General features: G+C 39.6%; 1 protein-coding gene across 7 annotated transcripts in view; it reads right to left on the bottom strand.

Moving 5' to 3' along the window:
• Positions 1–4,579: 4,579 nt before the first annotated feature.
• APAF1 (apoptotic peptidase activating factor 1) overlaps positions 4,580–20,325 on the bottom strand; it is a 92,461-nt gene continuing 76,715 nt past the window's right edge. For 6 of the 7 annotated variants that reach the window (XM_067697651.1, XM_067697650.1, XM_067697653.1 and 3 more), the window contains 5 exons: positions 15,923–16,042; positions 15,483–15,608; positions 13,709–13,834; positions 11,308–11,454; positions 4,580–7,054 (listed from right to left, as the gene is read on the bottom strand). In XM_067697651.1, coding sequence (XP_067553752.1) covers positions 6,908–7,054; positions 11,308–11,454; positions 13,709–13,834; positions 15,483–15,608; positions 15,923–16,042 — 666 coding nt within the window. In that variant the 3' untranslated portion in view covers positions 4,580–6,907. The remainder of the gene's footprint in view (positions 7,055–11,307; positions 11,455–13,708; positions 13,835–15,482; positions 15,609–15,922; positions 16,043–20,325) is intronic. The other variant, XM_067697652.1, reaches the window with a different exon arrangement.

Below are 20,325 nucleotides of genomic sequence, written 5' to 3'. Positions count from 1 at the left end.
GATTTGAACTTGGATCCACTTGACAGCCAAAGCAAAGCTGCTGTGACCCAAGGTCTTTTCCCCAACGCCACTCCTAATCCTCCACCACTCAAGTCCATGCATATCCCAAAAAGAATAACGTCTGGGACAGCTTTCCTGCTGAGCAAGGTCTGTCTCCTGGGAGCCAATAGCCATGAGGATAGATCCACCATGAGGTAGAGAAGGATGCCTGGAGTGAGGTGTCTTCTATGGAGCAAAAGCCGCACAGTCCCAATTTGTAAACCAAGGAAATGTGGGCAGCAAAGGAATAGCAATTTGTAACTGGGAGAAAGGTAATTATACTATTGAGACCTCTGTCAGATGTTTGACATATTTTTCAAGCCTCACAAAAACCTTGCAATTAGATGTTGCAGTCCCTATTTGACAAATTAGGAAACTGAGGCTCTGAGAGTTGGCACCTTTTCAAATGTAAGGAAAAGGAGAAAAGGAAATGAAATCAAGATGGCAGAAGAAACATATGGATCCACTAGCCCCAGGGCTGCCACTAGTTTGAAATGAACCCCCTAAAAGTTTCGAAGTAGAACAGGCTTCTCCACAGACCAGGTTGCAGTAGGGCTGCCACCTACCTTGCTCAGTGTTTGAATCATTTGTGAACTGAGACTAGGTTGAGCCGCGGCCAAGTGCTGGCAAATCCAAAGCATCCCCCAACCTCTGCTGTATGTTTGGCTCCCATCAGAATGGCCCCTGCTGCTTTTTTTTCCAAGAGCAATCCCTACGGGCACAGAGATGGGTTAGCCAGGATGACAGAAGTGGAAGCTCTTCAGCAGCAGAGACCACCTTTGACATCATCTCTGAGTGCTCAGCACTTAAGATCGGTCATGCATGACCCATGATGTGAATGAGTGAAATGAACAATGAATTAAGTGCAGAGCTGAAATGACGCTCCTGGATCCTCCAGCCCAGGGGGCTGTGGTGGAGACCAACAACCATGGACTGAAACCACAGCTCCCCACCTTGCCTATAGGGCCCTAGTGATTTAACCTCTCTACACCTGTTTCCACATCTAGAAAACAGAGATAACAGCTTGCAGCCTTGTCCTTAGGATTTAATTAAATAATGTGTGGAAAGTGCCCAGCATGGGGCCTGACACATAAAAGGCCCTTAAAAAAATAGTAGCTCCTTCTTCCTTCCTCCTAGAAAGGATTTTTTATGTCTCAGAAAGTTGACAGAGTGCAGCAAATAAATCAGAAATGAGAAACACAGATCTCCAAAATCTTCCCCAGCTGCTGAAACTCACACCTTGACCCCTAGTCTGGTGTTCATTGGCCACGTTTCCAAGAGGACTCCACTTCCAACCGAAACACTCAACACATAGCCCAGTGGATGTTTCCATAAAGAAAAGAAAATCGGATTTGGATTCTGGCCCTGGCTTTATCAGATTAACTGCCTGGGATGTAGTTCTTCCCCTGTAAGCTAGGACTGCATAGTCTGCAAACGCATCAACTACTGTGAAGATAAAATAAGGGCTGGGGAGGGGAGGAAGATTTGAATCTGATGAATGTGAAAGTTTGCTCCAACTCCTCAGAGCAGCCACCTTGGTACTAAGCTGGAGTCTTCATTCACTGCTGGATGTTTCCCAGCTGATCAGTTGCTCAGAACCACCAAACCCAAACTCAGGCCCTGAATGCTCTCTCTAGACACTTACTCTAGCCCTGGTGATGAGAAATTACAGAGACAGATTTTTCTTTTACTTCCACGTGATAAGCAGTTCTGAGGGCCTGACCTCATAAATGAAGTTACAATGAACACCAGCGACTCATTTTCCTCAATCATAACTGTAACGAAAATGTCCCAAGCTTTGGTCTGCTCACAATGCCATCTGACTCAGCAGTAAGTCCCTGTTGATGCCAAATGACTTCAAAGGCCTGGTCTCTGTTGAGTCCCATGTTGGATGCAAATTCTTCTGCCCCTGCCATGTGAATATATACAACTACACAACAATTCTTCTGGGGTTAAACTCATAGCCCCACAGCAAATGATTTTCTAATTTAGATGTTTTAATAGCTGTATGGTATATCCATAGTCTTAAGGATAGAGGTTATGAGCAAGGAAATCCACTCAAGTGCTCTTAAGAGACTAAGAGTTATTAGAAAATCATTTTCTCCTTCTCTAAAGGTCGGTAAGTAAATTATAATAACAACACAAAACATATGTTGAATAATAGACTGCCATACTTGCCAACTTAAACACTCCAGGGATATGTTTATTCATTTCATATAATTTGGAAGCAGATCTTTTTTTATCCAAGTAAAGTTTTACTTTCCCCTAACGATGCTTCACAGCAAAATGCCAAACTAAAATGGGAAGATAAAGAAAATGCTGGTAATGTGCTACATCTTAATTTGACAGCCTCGTGACATCCTAGTGCAGAGGGAGAACACAGAATGCACTATGGGCATGTGGGCATACAGGAATTCCAATCATTCAGCAAAGATTTACTGAGGCTCCAACTGGAGCCAGGCTTCCGTTGGACTCTGGTATAAAACACCTAAGAGACCTGGCTTTCATTGAGCTTACAGTCTAATGGGGGACTCCATTAAATAAATGATACAGGTCAAAAAAACCACGACAGAGAAAAGAGGGGGCTACACGAGGGCAGGGAAGCCTTCAGGAGAAGGATCATCTCAAGGAAAAAGATAAGAAGGAATCAGGAAAAAAAATTAGGTGGGGGAGGGCAGTATAGAAGAGAGAACCGCACATACAATGCCACAGAAGCAAGAGAGCACAAGCAGGTCCAGGATTTTAAAGACGACTGACATGATAAGATAAGCACTTTGGAAAGATCACGCAGAGGCATGACTGCTGGGAGAGAGAGTGATCGGGGAACTGTCGCCACGCAAGAGGATGGGACCCAAATAACACCAAGGAATGTGCAGTGAGCACTTTCTTGGTCCAAGCACTGAGATAAGTAAGCACTCTGTGAGCATTATCTTATTAAATCCTTACAACAATGCTGAGAGGGAGGAACCCCTACAGATAAGACAACTGCTGATATTTTCTGGGTTTCTTATTATCTCTTGTCCCCAATTTCCCCCAACAACTAAAATGTGTTTGTTTATTGCCTTGGCTGCTGCTGAAAACAGTGCTAGGCATAGTAGATATTCAAGACACAGAGGATAGACAGGTGGCTGCACGAATAAACCAATAAAGGAATTTTGCCCAAGAGCACACCGAGTGAAGGACCCCACACCCGTTGCACTTACCACACTAAGCTGCAACTGTTAGTCCTTGCTGGTTCTTCTCAGTGTCCTGTGCCAGTCCCTCAGCTCACCAACCTCCAGACTGCCCTGGGCTCAGTCTGGGGTCTCCTTGTCTTGTCTATCTACACCCATTTTGTTGCATCTGGTCCTGTGGTTTTAAATACCATCAATTCACTGATGACTCTCAGATTTTTATCTCCATCAGAGACTTTTCCTATAAAAGAACCATCTACTCAACAGCCCCAGGTGTCTTCCTAACACCTACCTCAAACTTACTTTGTCCTAAACTCTGCTCCTTTTACATAGTCTTCTCATCTCAGCTAACAGCAACTCTATTCTTCCAGTTGTTCAAGCCGGAGGCCAAAACCTTGGTATCATTCTTGACTTGTCCCTCTCACGACCTGTATCCGATCCATTAGCAACTCTTATTAACTCTTACCGTCAGAGTATACCCAGAATCCAACTTGTCACAGCCTCTCCTGCCGCCACCCCAGTCTAGCCGCCTGCATTTTGCCCAGATTATTGTAAAAGCTTCTCATTGATCTCCCTGCTTCCCTCCTCACCTGTCCTCCTTTCAGCTGATCCTCAACTGGTTCCCACCGCCAAAGTGATCAAGTTACAGCTTACGTCAGATCTCCCCACTGCTCACACTCCTGCGCTAGCTACTATCTCAGGGTAGACATCCTCGCCATGGCCTGGGAGACCCTCCACAGAGCTGGCTACACCTCCTACTAAGCTCCCCTCGCTCAGTCTTCTCCAGCCACACCAGCCTCCATGCTGGTTCTGGAACAGACCAACCCGTCCCACTTTCCAGTCTTTGCACTTGCTGTACCCTTGCTTGGGGACTCTCTCCAGATACTTGCCTGACTCACTTCCCTCCCTCACCTTTCAGGTCTGAACTTGAGTGTCACCTTCCAAACAAGCAGCTCCCTCTAGAACTGTAGCCCTCCTCCTCTCCTCACTTACATACCAACTAATCACTATAAATTTGACTGACTGACTTTTTTTCTGTCTCTCCCTAGCCCCCAACTGCAGGAGGGCAAGGACTTTGTTTTGCTCACTGCTATATCCCCAATACCTACAAAAATGCCAGGCAGTTCTCAACAAATATGTACTGAACGAAAAAATGAATAAATGAATTCTCTTCTTTACAGGATCTTCTCCATGCCAGCCACACCAGGCATCAGAGACAAACTGAGGAAAAAGAAAATTTTGATAGAATTAAATTACATATAGCTGACAAAGCATGGATAGAGGTTGATGGCTTTAATTTGAAGACTCTTTCACATTCGTTTTCTGATCAACAAAGGACAAGGAAGGAGTCTGAAACAATCTGAAAATGTTTTTCAAAAATATTTTAGAAATTTTATTTTTATAAAATGTTTTAAATTCGTGTATTAAAATGTATACCAACACACACCAAAAAATTATGTAAGCTGTATCATAAATACAAAACTAACAGTTTTCAAAACATACAAGACAAATCCAATGTAAAAAAACATCTTATATATACAAAATGCAATGTATTACCAATACAAAAAAAAAATATGCTCAACCAAAAGTACAAAACAAAACCCTCCCCTTGACTGGCCACTTACGCTGCTATGAAAGGCTTTTCTTCTTCCTTATGTTACCTGGTCTTTCTTCTCATTTTTCTTTTTAATTTATTTGTAAGATAAGAGCCAATCAAGGTGTTTTAAAAGCTGATGTTTGTTGTTATACTTTTACAGTCAAGTAACTTTTAATTCCAAAAGTTAATACTTTATGCTCTGAGCTATAAATGAGTTCCTAAACATTGTATGCAAATCAAATTATGATTTGGGTACTCTAAGCAGAACATATCATTTACAGAAATTTCTTTTTATAAAATTAAGACTTTCATGTCACATTTGCTTATATCACAGTAAGCCCCTAAATTAATTCCTCAACCCACCATAAAACAAAAAAACAAAAAAACCTCCTTAACAATGTAAAATATTTTATTCACTCTCTGTATGGTTCCCTCAAATGCTAAATAGGAACATCTAATCTAAAATACATCTGGAGGGGTCTGTTCCCTCCCTACCTACTCCACATCTACTAATATGCACCAACAATAGAAACTGGCTCAGTGTTTACCTACTGTTAATGCTAATACTCATCTGATTTAGTTGTTGTTGCAGCAACAAAAAATTTTGAATTTTGGTTGTTTTTTTTATGTAAGAACCACATCTATTACTAATTTATCACCATTTCCCTTAACAATATATTTCAGGGAAAATGTTTAGATTTAAGCTACAATTAAAGTTCCTAATCAGGAAATCAAAAAAGCTAGTTACTGATGCTGATATGCTTTTTCCCTATCAAAACTATCTTTCCTGATTAAACTTGGAAGGAGGGAAGGAGAGAAGGAGGGTGAGAAGCGGAAGGAAAACAGACTGGCTGGAAGGTTAAAGGTGACATCTTGCAGTCACAATGACTCTTCCAGTACTGTGTAGAAAACCACAGAGAATTCTATTGAAATTCACTAAGAGAAAAGCACTGGCAATGCCATTCATCTAAAAGTAAATGGAATTAGAAGAAATTTTTTTTTTTTTTTTTTTTTTGCGGTACGCGGACCTCTCACTGCTGTGGCCTCTCCCGTTGCGGAGCACAGGCTCCGGATGCGCAGGCTCAGTGGCCATGGCTCACGGGCCCAGCCGCTCCGCGGCATGTAGGATCTTCCCGGACCGGGGCATGAACCCGTGTACCCTGCATCGGCAGGCGGACTCTCAACCACTGTGCCACCAGGGAAGCCCAGAAAATTATTTTTTACTATTTTCTATATCTTGGAAAAATTCTGTTGTTAAAAATTATGATTAAAATTGGCTCCTTGCCAATTATTCAGATTTACTAACATTTAACTGTGGAGCAATTACTTTAAAAAAAGAGAGAAAAGTGAGGATTAAGAAAGGTTAAGTTCAGTCAAGTAGGAAGTCTGGTATGTAAAAAACCAGAGAAAGCAGGAGAGTGCCCAGTTCAGAGACTGACTGCTAGAGTCCAGGTCCAGCCCAGGGCTGCCAACAGCTAATGAGAAAAGGTAGACCAACAAAATCTACTCACTCCAACACACGTAACTTTTGCTTCACAGAGAGTACTTTTGAAAGCTAAGACTCACTTATCAAGTGAATTAAAGGAAATTTTGCAAACTGTGCACATAGACACAATATTTTTAAAGCAAGTTTAAGGGGAGAACATAAGTTCTGAGATTATATTTGTGAGAACTATACCCCCTTGGGGTAAATGTGGTTCAGAAATCAAGCCACTACTACCCTGAGGCACAGCCTGCATAATATTATTAAAATATATATTTCCTTCAAATTATTCTCATTAATTATGTCAACCAATTTGAATGCATCAAGGGAGAATTTTACCAGTGGTATAACAAGGTACATATTTACATTTTCATTTGTATCTTAAGGACAAACTGTTAAAAATGATGATGATGATTATGAAAAGTAAGATTAAAGGTGTGTTCATTTGGGAAAAGCTACATTAATAGTATTCATCCAACCACAAACATTTTCGTAATGAATGCAATACTGCAAAACAATTCACAGCTTTATAAAAAGTTGAAATACAGTTTCATTAGGATTTTTTTTTCCAATTCAAAATTAAAAGAGTTCAACTTACATCGCTGCTTAACTATTTTACTCTAAAATCTTTAAAATATATAAAATACCAAGATTATCAACAGTCACATAGGTTTTGAAGTCAGGGGACACATGTATTTTCTTAAGATTGGTTCCATTTGTGTAGAAGGTCTGTGAGGATTCCCCAGTTACAACATTCCACCACTGTTCAGAGAAAAATAAAATTCTTATTAGGTTGGCAATTATAGTGTGAGACAATGTGCAGTGCCAGCTGGATCCTTCACCCCATCACCTCCCCACTCCCAAACTAAAGCAAACACCAGGAAGGATGTCTAAGGTTTAATGCTGAATACAGTATTATCAACCCAGTCCACCATTCCTGATTAACCCTGGTGACTGCCTCACAGCTACCCTACACCTAAACCCACTGTAAGGCATGCTGGAGAAACATGCAGCCTACTCAGAGCTGCAGACAGAAGGCTACACAAAGCCCATTATGGCCATGGCTGGACTGCATTCTCCTGTCTGCATATCGTTCTCAGTGGAATGGAAAGAATGACCCTCTCTTCTCTAAAAATGCCCCTTTGCAGAAATGGACAGGAATTTTGGCAGATATCAAGACTACTGATAATACGGGCTGCAGGATAGAATGTTCTCTCTACTGAATCTTCCCTTTCACCAGGAGTGATTCAAGAGCCCATGACCAAGTTTTTTATTTAAAAGTCTATACATTTACTAAATAAATACTGAACATCTCAAATGTAGCAGGTGCTCTGGCCAAGTCCTTCCTTTCTCTTCCCAATTACTGAATTCACTAAGATTATAACAATATTTATATTCCTTTACTAAATGGAGATCGTGAAGCTTACCTACATATCTCACAACTAAGATGAAGGCAAAAGAGACCATGTACATGAACACCTTTTGAAAAGGCCTCAGGTACCTCAAGATTCTGAGTATTATGAATGCAATGATCACTTCTGTGTCCGTGGCAATGCCTAGCATTCCTGCTCGTCTGACTGGGTCAACTATTCATTAGTTATTAGTTATTAGTAATGGTAACTGGTAAAAGTATACCTTGTGGACTTAAGTAAACCTCAATGAAGCAACATGTACTAACTTGAAATTTTCCAGGACTAACAATTTTGCTTTATAAAATAGCAGTGTAATCAAGACTGTAGAGGACAGTCGCTAGAGGCAAATCGTAGAGGTAGTAAGGCCCTTAGAGATCACCTAGTCCAACTGCCTCACTTAACAAGTAAGGAAACCAGGGTTGAGAGAGAAGAAAGGCCTTGTCACTGTGGACAACACCACTAGCAGGTGGCAGAGATGGAAGAGTTATCCGGCTTCCAAACCAAGTGCACCCACTGCCTTTCCCTCTATTAAAACAGACCACTCGACTTGGAAACACGACCCCAGCCACTAATGTGAATATGGACTAAAAGACAATGATATTAAATAGGACTTATGCAGGGGACTTCTGGGCAGTGAAACTACTCCGTATAATACTACAATGGTGGACACGTGTCGTTATACATTTGTCAAAATTCACAGACTGTACAACACCAAGAGTGAACCCTAATAGAAATTATGGATTTTGGGTGATAATGACATGTCAATGAACATTCATCAGCTGTAACAAATGTACCCTCTGGTGGGGGATGCTGACAGTGGGGGAAGCTGGCACGTGGGGAAGGGGTGGGTATATGGGAACTCTGTACTTTCCATTCAGTTTTGCTGAGAAACTAAATCTGCTTTAAGGAATAAAGTAAATTAAAAAAAAATAGCAGGGATATTTTTGGAAGGAGGGATAAATTGGGAATTTGGGATTAACAGATACAAACTACTATATATAAAATAGATAAACAACAAGGACCTGTTGTATAGCCCAGGGAACTATATTCAACATCTTGTAATAACCTATAATGGAAAAGAATCTGAAAAAGAATATATATATATATATTATAATATATATATTATATATATATATATATATATATCTGAGTCACTTTGCTGTACAACTGAAACACTGTAAATCAACTATACTTCAATTTTTAAAAGATAGCTAACATTTACTCAGGGTACACTATGTGCCACCATGTATAAGTATTTTACTTGTATTAACTCCTTTAACCCTCCCAACCCTATGAGGTAGGTGTTATTATTACACCCATTTTACAGATGAGAAAGTAGAGACTAAATCACCTTGTGCAAGATCACAAAGCTACTGAGTGGCAGATCCGGGCTTTGAATTCAGGTAGTCTGCCCCAAGTCTCACACTCCTGACCTTTATATTCTGTGGCCTCTATGTAATGGAAAACCTGAACTTATCATCATGTATTTCATATTTCAAATCAGCCTTTCTCCTCATGAGTATGAATTAATGTGGATTTCTTGTCATTCTAACAGTATGTACTCTGTGGCATAACACAAGTAAATTACATTATTTTTTACTTATAAATAGGAATAATTTTGAAAGTTTTTTAGCTACTGGATACCTACTTTATCTTACTGACATTCAATTCATACAGCTTGGATTATAAAGTAAACAGACTCAAAAGGCCTATTTTCTTGGACATTACAGCAGCTGTTCCTTTTTACTTTTAATTTGCTCTGTGCTCTTAGATAGTCTCATGAACATGCTGGGTAGATGCAGGCTGGGCTATATCACAACCAGTTTAACCATGCTAGTAATCAAACCAAAAGGAAGAACAGCCTGATTGCCACTGAAATATACAGACTGAATATATAGGCTATAGGCTCTTTCACCCTGAAGACATAACTTCAACATTGATTCTGCTGTTTATTTCAAGGTTCTCCAGGAACTCTGGAAATCTAGTCACTGATCTCTATCATATCTTGTAAGCCAGACTCACAATTATGTGATACCCTTCTATGGTGCCCAGAGCATCAAAAGACATGGTCTCTAGAAGCTCAGTGTCAAAGCTGAGCAGTTAAGTTTTTCAGCAGTTAATACGGCTGAAGACTCCCAGCTTCCAACACAAAGACAGCAATGTCGCTCCTCTAAGAATCATCCTCAGAACAGACTAAGAGTGCAGTTTATCTCTACACTAAAGGAGGACAAGTGGTGATAGTCTCACAATCCCCTAATAACTAAATAAAGGTGTACCTTTATTTAGGTACAGGTTAATGCAACATCTTGTAAGCAGCATTGTATTTTCAATGTAAACTTGTAAAGGAATCATAACATACATCCTCTCATAGAGCTAAAAACTGCCCTCTGATTTATCTTTTTTATAAGCTAGATTTTTACATTAAATAAAATTGCATCTACATAGGTCCCATATAACCAAAAACTTCAATTCAGTCATTCAAATATTTTTGAACATCTATACTATATTAGACAATTAATCAGAATCATCTCCTACAGTTGAATGTTTTCAGTAAGAAAAAACAGTATCGTAAGATCTAATTCATTAGGGTCTAATTCATTAGGGATCTATTTTAAGTGATCAGTACAATACACAGTATCATCTTCAACCCCTTTTACAAGCAAATCACTACTCAAGACTCAGCTCAAGCATTCCCCTCCAATGGAAGCCTCTGCTAACTCCCAAAGGTAGAACTGTCCTCTCCTTTGTGCCTCTACTATCCTTATGCAAATGTGTCCCAGAACCCCTCTTACACTTAGAGACTTTATTTATTTACTGTCTGCTTCCTCCAAAGACTGTCAACCACCTGGGCAAGAACCAAGTCTTAAACATTGTGCCACGTAGCAGTGCCAGCACACAGTGGGCACTTAATACATTCTTAGTGAGTGGATGGATAAAAAGATTGCAAGCACCAAAAAATGACCCTGAGGCACCACAACACGCTCAACTGTGGCCTCAGTATTTGCTAATAATAAGTTTGTATAAGGCAATCTACTAAGTAATTTTAGGAAATTCACAACCTCTGTGAACATCAGTTTCCTCACCTACAAACCAAGAATGATAAAATTTAAGCCTCGCAAAGCTGGCTAATAAGATGATGTAAGTAAAGCATTTTGTAAACTATAAAGCAACATGCTGCCGCTGCTATTTTTATTATTATTACTACCACGACTACCACTACCATTACCACTAATACTTAAGAAAGGAAATTTCACAAATAAATTTTTTTAAACATTCAACCAACACAGCTCACAATTAGTGAAGTAGAAAATCAAATTAAGTTAAACACCCCACTTTCTAGCCATTCTGATCGCCTAAGACTTTGTTTGGGGCAGGGTGAGAGCTCTGGACTCAGAACATCCCTAACACTGTCATCAAAACTTCCGAGAGATCTGAAGAATGCAGCCTTGCAGATCTCAGTTTCGTCACTCAGAACGGGATAACAGTAATCACCCTTCCTCTCTGATGGGTTGTGCGAGGCCCAACTGAGACACAGGAAGTGAAAATAATTTGGAAAGTAGGATACAGGCTGTTCTTTTCTTTCAGTCTTTGAGAAACCCTTACCTTAAGATATCCTCCAGCAGAAACAAGCATTTTGCTATCTGGAGAAAAGCAAAGGTCAGTCACCCAGCCTCCGTGAGTAGCAGCTCCTTCTTCTACTGAAATCGGAGCAAACGAATGAAGAAGCTCACCATTTGAGACATTCCATATCTATAAAAACGATACACAGTTCATTAACAGGGTTACTCAGAAGTTTTATGTATCTATCTATCTCATTTGGAACATATTTGGAAATCTTTCTTAAAAATATAATTACAATTCAGTGATACCTTAGGAATTTTTTTAGATTACATTCTCTCCTGTGCAAATTTTTAAAAACTACTAATTATAATTAAAATGCATTACTTACAATATTTATCATTAACTATACTCCAAAAAATATAACAAAATGACTTAGAGTGACTGATTAGAATACTGTGACTCTTTCACTGAATAAAAGGAGTATGGGGCTTCCCTGGTGGCTCACTGGTTAAGAATCCGCCTGCCAATGCAAGGGACAGGGGTTTGAGCCCTGGTCTGGGAAGATCCCACATGCAGTGGAGCAACTAAGCCCGTGCACCACAACTACTGAACCTGCGCTCTAGAGCCTGCAAGCCACAACTACTGAGCCTGCGCTCTAGAGCCCGTGAGCCACAACTACTGAGCCTGCACTCTAGAGCCCGCAAGCCACAACTACTGAGGCTGCGTGCTGCAACTACTGAAGCCCACGCACCTAGAGCCCGTGCCCTGCAATGAGAGGCCGCCGCAATGAGAAGCCTGCACACCTCAATGAAAAGTAGCCCCCGCTCGCCGCAACTAGAGAGAGCCCGCGTGCAGCAACAAAGACCTGACGCAACCAAAAATTTAAAAAATTCAAAAAAAAAAGAGTATGATGGGAGAAGCAAGGAATAAACAAAAAAGGCCTGACAAATAAACTACCTCAAAAGAACAAAGAATTCTAGTTCAGGATCTACCACTAAGAATATTGACAGACACTATTCAAACACCTAAAGTATATATATTTTAAACAGTTAAGTCCCAGTAAGGTTTTATATATATATATATATATATATATATATATATGTATTTTTTTATATTTTATATGTATAAAATAAACAAGCAAGCAAGCATATACATTCACTAAGGTTAGTTTACTAAGCTCTTAAAAACAACCCAATTACTTATAGATACTAATATTTTCATTTATTTCCAGTGATACTTAATATATGAGCAGTACTCTAATTTTTCAAAGAAATTATACATCAGAATAAGAAAAACAGAGGCATAAATAGCAAAAGAAAATAATCAAAATCATCATTTGTAAATGTCCCCTGGGAAATCCAAGAGAATCAAATGGAAAAATTGATTATCAAGAATTCAGTAAGACAGCTAGATAGAAGATATATATATAAAAAATGAATAGCTTTCCTATATTTTGAAAAATCAAGAAAAACAGAAAATTTTTTTAATGTACTAAAGAAAAATTTTTAAATAACCCTTATTTAAAGAGACAATTTTTACCTTTAGGGGTTTCTGGAAAATGAAACACTGCCTCATAACCAGTAAAAGAGCCCTTTCATCCAGAGGTGAAAACTCAGAGCAAAATGAATGTTCCCAAAGCAGTCCTGCCCCTTCAGCTGGCATGGCATTTATGAGAATGGTATACAGAAGGTTGGTTACTTAGTCCTCAAGCAAGAGAATCTTAATTTTCCTGGAAAGCCTATCTGATAATGCCCCTATTCCTGCATAATGCATACTGTCTCATTCTTCTGCATTATATACCTACCTATTCCTTGAATTTTAATTCCTCCTTCGTAAAAAACGAACAAAATAACATACAAAAAACAAGACTCTCCTGATTATACCAGTTACCAAAGCAGCCACCCCCAATGCCCAAACTTTTTCCATCAACCGCCCAATCCTTCTAACACAACCAGAGGCAGACAATCCCACGAGGATGGCAATAGGCTCCACTCTAAATGCTGACTACCTAATGGATATAGTCCTAAAGAGACCTTTCAGTGCAGGAAACAGCAGAATTGCAATTCATTTATAATCTAGACAACAATTTACAAAAATTATTTTCCTCACATTCTGCCACTAAAAACAATCTTTGGTTCAGGTCCAAGAATTAAGATGAATCATTCTCAAGCTAACAGCACAGAATCAACTGCAAATAACTAGGGCATCTGCCTCCTCACGTACATGGGAAATGCTTCACTTTAACTCTAAAATGAATTCTTTTCTGCAGTGAAGTGCAGCTGTGAACACAACGTGCATAAGAAACAGAACAAAGAATGCCTCATCCAACCAGAACCCTGGGGCCTGTGCTTCCCGGTCACATTAACAAAGGCCCCAGATATGGTACAGAGGGCTAGCCAAAGCTATAAGGAGAGCAGTGCTTTCATGTCAGCAAACACCCTACCCTGATTTCTCCGTTGTCATCTCCAGTTGCCAACAGGCTACTGTCCACAGAGAAGGCAGAGCAGCGCACGCAGCCTTTGTGGCCTCTCAATTCATGAAGAGGGGAAAGGAGTTCAAAACTCCAAATCTGGAAGGCAATTCAGATTGTTTAGGAATAGTAAATACACTCGAAATAAGCATGTATAAACCCTGCCTCGAGTGCTAGTTAGCCATAAATTCAATCATATGAAGTTCTAACATTCAACAGTTCATAAACTTTCATGAGAGGCCCAAATGCCAACTAGCAACCTGGTTCATTTTTTAGAGTTTCCCTTTAATTACTCAAGTAAACTTAAGCTCAAGGATCAAAGTCACAGCTTCCTTAACTTTAGACTTAGAAGGAAGAATAGCAAAGCAGTCTATGGAGTACAGCAGACTTGAGTGGAGTCCTGGCTCCACTATTTACTAGCTCCTTGGCCTAGGACAACCCACATAAGCTTCTCTGGCTTCAGTTTCTTCATCTGTATGATGGAGACAATAGCACCTATAGAGTGAAAATTAAATGAGATAATAGAGACTGAAATTCCTAGCAAAGGGCCTAACGTACGGCAAGAGTACTTTAACGGTTAGTCCCTATACCATCCTACTATCTTAGCAGCCAAAGGCTGTTCTTTTCCTTCCAATATTCTCCCTGGTGGTTCTGTCATCACCATTTAACAAGCTTAAACTGAAAATGTGTTCCAGGCACTGTGAGCAAAGAACTGGTGGTGCAAAGATAACTGGATTCAGTCCCTGTCCCTGAAAAGTTTCTAGTTTAATCATAAATGTTTGAGCCAACAGTGGTATGAAGTAAATTAACATGAGTAATATGTAATAGGAACACTGAGGGTGGAGCAGCTAATCCTGGCTGAGGGCCAGGAAAGGGTTCACTGAAGGACTGACCTTAAATCTAGGTCTAGAAGAATGAGTCATAATGCTTCCAGGTAAAAAAGGATACAAGGTTGTATCAAGTGAAAGTTAACAGTGCACACAAAAAGATGGAAGTAGAAGTAGTATGGCACAGAGGGAACAATGTAGCAGAAAGAGGTGGTGATGGGCTAAGGAGTTGAGCTTATAAACCATCAGGTCACAGAGGAGTTTCAACAGGGAACTCGGGCAGCAGTAGGGAAGATAAACCGGAGGAAGTACAGACCAGTGGCAGGTCCACCAATAAAAAAGGAGAGCCTGGTCTTCAGGGTGGGGACAAGGAAGAGAACAAGGATCCAGGAGACACTGAGGAGTAATCAATAAGAGCACAAAAGACAGGAGAGTCCCAGGCAACTCCAGGGTTCACAGTTTGGAAAGACGGGTAGATAATGATGCCATTAACAAAGATGGAGAAAAAAGAAGAGAATGGAGAATGGAGTATTCAATGTCCCCAACCAGGGAGCATCATTTCACTGGAATGTGATTTTTAAAAGCATCGATTTACATCAATTACAAAAAAATTTACTGTGGGTGTACAATTAAATGTAAATCTCTTTCAATGCTTTTTATTGCCTAAAATATTCAGTAGACACTGCCTTTGATTACTAACAGACAAAAGTTATCAGTAAGGGAGAAATCAAAAATCCTCAATGTCATTCACTTAATCTATTTGACACAGACTAAATGTCAATGGGCATCCTCCAAAAATTCACAAAATGAGACAGACATGTAGACAGAAACTTATTATTCTGTTTTACACATTAGTTGGACTCATAATACATAACAAATACCAAGGTCTTATGCATGCACCTTTCAACCGATTGGCCTACCTTTGCAGTCTTGTCAGCAGAGGTAGAAGAATACTTGGTTGCATCAGGAGCAATATCACAAGAAAGAACTGTATCCTGATGACAGACAAAGTCTTTCTCTATTTTTCCAGTAATAATATTCCATACCTTCAAGGAAAAACTCAGAAGTTGACAATTAAGAACATTTTGTCTCACTGAGCATAAACAGCCAGAAGACATCCTATAAACCAAGAGCTTTAAGCACATTGGTTGTTCTGACCTCTTTAAGTGCCTTTAGTACAAATGCTCATAAACACACAGCAGATGGATGACTGCAGTAGACAGAAAACAGGCATTTCTATTTTAGAAATTTAAAAATTTAAGTATTTACATATCAGCCACCTGCTTTTGGCTGTCACAATATAATCAATGCGATCAATATTAGAATATTTTTTTTAAAAGAAATGTGTGCTTCAAATTACCTTCACTGTTCCATCAAACGACCAGGAAAGCAATCTTGAATTTTTCAAGAGTTTAAAGTCTTTCACAGTTTCCTGATGGGCTTGCAGAAAGACATATTCCTCTGATTGCCAATTCCATACCTGAATATCAGAGAAATAAGTCTGCTATAACCCTTTCCCCATAATATCCCATTAGAGAGGTGGAGGTGTATCACTCGCTTGTCTAAAGTCTTTCATCCTCATGGCACTTCAGTAAAATAAAGAAGAAAACCAAGTAAGAATACGGTATTCCCATTTTACAGACAGAGAAGAGAAAAGCTGGGGTTAATTAACTTGACTATGGGCAAAATAAAATATTTTTCCTCCTAAATAAAGTCTGTTTTCTTCAGTTGCTTGGAGAGCAGTTAATTATACCAGAAGATAGAGAAAAGTCACAATATGTTCATGAGCTCACCATCTGATTAAATTTTCCAAAGAAAATTATCCCAATTACATATTCACAGATTTCTAAACTTCACAAGTTAGGCCAAGTGTCCAGATTCTGGCTCCAATGAAGCTACTGAATCCTACTGGCCCTATTGCCTGGGAAGGTCAGTTGACCAGAGCAGCTTCAAACCAGGTCGTGGAATTTCTGAGCTTCAGAGATCTTACCTAGGCCCTAATGCAATCCTCAAAATGACAAAAGTGATATAGTACATTATGTTTCACATGGCACTCCAGGAAGAACTCCTCAGATACAAGAGAAAGAGAAGAGATTGCAATGTTGGAGACAATGCGTTCAAAGTAGGCTTGAGAAATGAGCTGGAACTATGCTTCACAAACTGAGAAGGGCACTTCAAACAAAGAGAATGAATGCTAGAGTTAAAGCACAGGAGCAGGAAAATGTGGAAAGATTACAGGTACCTGTTCATAGTTCAATCTGACTGGAACAGGATACATAGAAGGAACAGTAGGGAAAAAAGTTGAGAAAGATATTCAAGGAAACAGCCCAGAGAGCCTGAAGCTAGACTTCTGAGCTGTGGGCAATCAGGGAGTCTCCCACAGAATTTTCTTCTATTTTTTAATATTGGGAATAAAAAGATAATGAAAAAGCAGCCACCATCTCAGGTATGCACATTAGTAATATTCTGGGTCTCCTTTTTGACTGGTGAAGGTTAAACAGTAGAAATGCCTTTAAGGCTTTTCTTACTGGGCTTAGGCAAAATTGTAAAAGAAATTCACCTCTCTTACCCCCTTTCTTTACTCCTCTGTCCTCCACATTTAGCAGTCACCCTCCCAGCCCCACCGAGCCGTGGCTCTCAGATATCTCCATCTTTTCTGTCTGAGTGTTCGTTCACAGAAGCAGGGTATCTTGTATGAGAGCAAGGGACCTTAGAAGAGGAGCTGGAAGTGAGAGTAGTTCTAAAGAGGATGAAATGGGAATTTCAGTACTTTAAGAGCGCAATAAGATATGCTGAGGTAGGGGGAAGAAACAGAAGCTTTCTGGCTCCCCAAATCGTATCAGGAAAAATGGCATCCTGTGTGACTAAACATAGAATACCCTGGACCACTACCACTAGGAAACTTCTGGCTCCCTCCTCCTACTGTCTGGGCTTTACTGGACTAGAGGATCAGTGGCTGTTACTAACAGCTCTTCCAGGTTGGCTGGCACTGCCATTCCCAGCTGTGTCTGATTCAATGTTCACTCCTGACTGAGGTTCTTACTGCTACCCTCCACACATCAAGAAGTCAGAGAGCCTTCCTGAGCAGATATAACAAAGAATTTGACAATCACTGAGGGGAAATGAAGACTAGCCTTAGCAGCTTTTGTTGCAGATGCTTTCTGATAAGGCAATGATGACAAGGATACCTTTTTTGTTGACCTCAAACATACTGTGCTAGTTGAATCACCTTATATAATAGCTAAACTTCCACCAGCATTATCAGTCACATGTATAAAGGTTAAGTTTGGGTATGTCTCTACAATTAGCTATAATTTTTGCAATGTATGCACACTGGAATTTTTTCAGCTATATAAATTTAAATTTTAAAAAATGCTAAAGAATCTTTTTATACTTGTAAGAATCAATATATTCTCATTCATTGGCTCAGGTAAACACAGCTACTACTTGGGCTTTATTTACATCAAGGTAAAAGATCAAAAACTACCAAAACAGGGCTTCCCTGGTGGCGCAGTGGTTGAGAATCTGCCTGCCAATGCAGGGGACACGGGTTCAAGCCCTGGTCTGGGAAGATCCCACATGCCATGGAGCAACTAAGCCCGTGAGTCACAACTACTGAGCCTGCGCGTCTGGAGCCTGTGCTCCACAACAAGAGAGGCCGCGACAGTGAGAGGGCCGCACACCGTTATGAAGAGTGGCCCCCGCTTGCACAACTAAAGAAAGCCCTCGCACAGAAACGAAGACCCAACACAGCCAAAAATAAATAAATTTTTTAAGAAAAACTACCAAAACAGACCTCAACTTTCACAGTTCTAGGTGCTATAATCAAGAGAGCTGATTCTTCAAATTTTGGCAATAACTTTAATTGAGCTTGACAAAGATTTACCAAACCCCAACTACATTCCAGGCACTGGGGATACAAAGATGATTAAAATAAACCTCCAAAATGGCAACTATGTAAGGGGTTTTCAGATTTGTCAATTAACTTGATTGTGGTAATTATTTCACAACGTGTACATATATCAAATCATCACATTATGTGTCTTAAACATAATACAATTTTGCCAATTATACCTCAGTAAAGCTGCAGGGAAAAAAAAAAAACCTCCCATTAATTATTTATTAAAACATTAAAAAACTATAAAACAAAAACCCAACCAGTCAATTCTTGGAAATACCTACCAAGATTTTTGTTGCATGAATGTACATGCATTAAAACATTTTAAATGTAAAAAGTATTCTGAGTAGAGCAGAAAAAGAGGATGAAACACAGCTCATTTCTACAAATAATCTAACTTGGATCCTAAAAATATTCCTAGAAATTATTTCTCCCTCTGGCTGAGAATATCTGATCTTCAAGGAGGTCATAAAACCTGTGAATTTAGCTGTTGACAGAAAGACTATACTGTATACAATGTCTCAGCAGAATTTCATCAGATGTAGCTTAGTTTTACACATTTCAAAGCCATCTAGAGAGGAAGAAAGGTGAATATTACACTGAGTTTCAGAGCTAATACAATAGTACCATGGGAGCCTATAATAAGTAAGTTTCTGTACTAAAGGCAAATTTCATTCCAATCATATTCATAGAGACATAACATAAAAAGATTTTTTCCAAAACAGGTTTTAACAGTGTAGTTAAACATTGCCACTGTAGGAAATATATACATATGTATAAAATAAGAGAATACATACTAACTCCTGTTTGAACATACGCATTTATCTCCTTCTCCTTCACTTCTAAAACCCCACTAAAATGACAAAGTCAAGAATGAGAAAGAAGGTAACAACAAAACATTGGAGGCTGTATCGCAGGAGAATGGTAACCAAGAAAACCGAATCTTAAAAGCATTAGAAAGACAAAAGCAACAAAACTGACACTACAGAACTCCCAAAATGCTCAGAAACTGAGGGCACAAAGTACATCCAGAGGTGGGAATGAGGGTGGGGCTAAAAAAAGATGTATCAGGAGTTGTGGGAAGATGGCAGTGATGCAGGCATCTCCTTGAAGCCTCCATAAGAGTAGCAAAGCAACTAAAATAGCAAATCCAAAAATGCACAGACAATATCAACAAGACTAATATCAACAAGACTTAATATCAACATGTTAAGTGACACAGTATCCCCCAAAACCACAAGATACAAGTAAGTGGGGACAAACTGAGAGCTGCAAGACTTGCACAGTAACAGCATCTGTATGGGTAGAAGCAGAGGGAAGCATAATGAGTCTGACAAACCTAAAAACAGGAGAATCTCAAAAGAGCCAAGCACCATCCACTGAAAAGTGCAAAGGACCAACAGGGAACAGCAGCAGAAACTGAGTGCAAGACTGACTGTACTGTGTGGCACAGTCTGGAAGGGCTAAAGCAGTCTAGACCCTATGAACTCTCAAAAATAACCAGGACAATCCTACAATGAGGAGAAACTGTTGGGAATAGAATCTAAAGTAAGAAAAACAAGGATGATGGCAGCAAAGGAAAGGGAAGGTCTCCATAAAAATGAGGGAAGGGGATAGAACAAAGGGATCTCATCAGAACAATGCCATTATTTTTAACACTTCATGAAAACAACAGAACATGGAACTGCAGAGCTGTGAAGAAAGAAATGTTGTCCTTCCCAACCCCTTCAAAAAGTTCAGGAAAACTAATTTCCTGTAAAAAGAAAAGAATCACTATTGAATCCCAAACAATGTTATTATGAGAAAAAAAAAGAATAAAGTGCTGAATAATACTGCTAAAACAAACCAGAAAGAAGAATCTCTGG

The sequence above is a fragment of the Pseudorca crassidens genome, chromosome 11 (genome assembly GCF_039906515.1).
Source record: "Pseudorca crassidens isolate mPseCra1 chromosome 11, mPseCra1.hap1, whole genome shotgun sequence".
Classification (NCBI taxonomy): domain Eukaryota; kingdom Metazoa; phylum Chordata; class Mammalia; order Artiodactyla; family Delphinidae; genus Pseudorca; species Pseudorca crassidens.
This window is presented reverse-complemented; position numbering and strand designations above follow the sequence as displayed.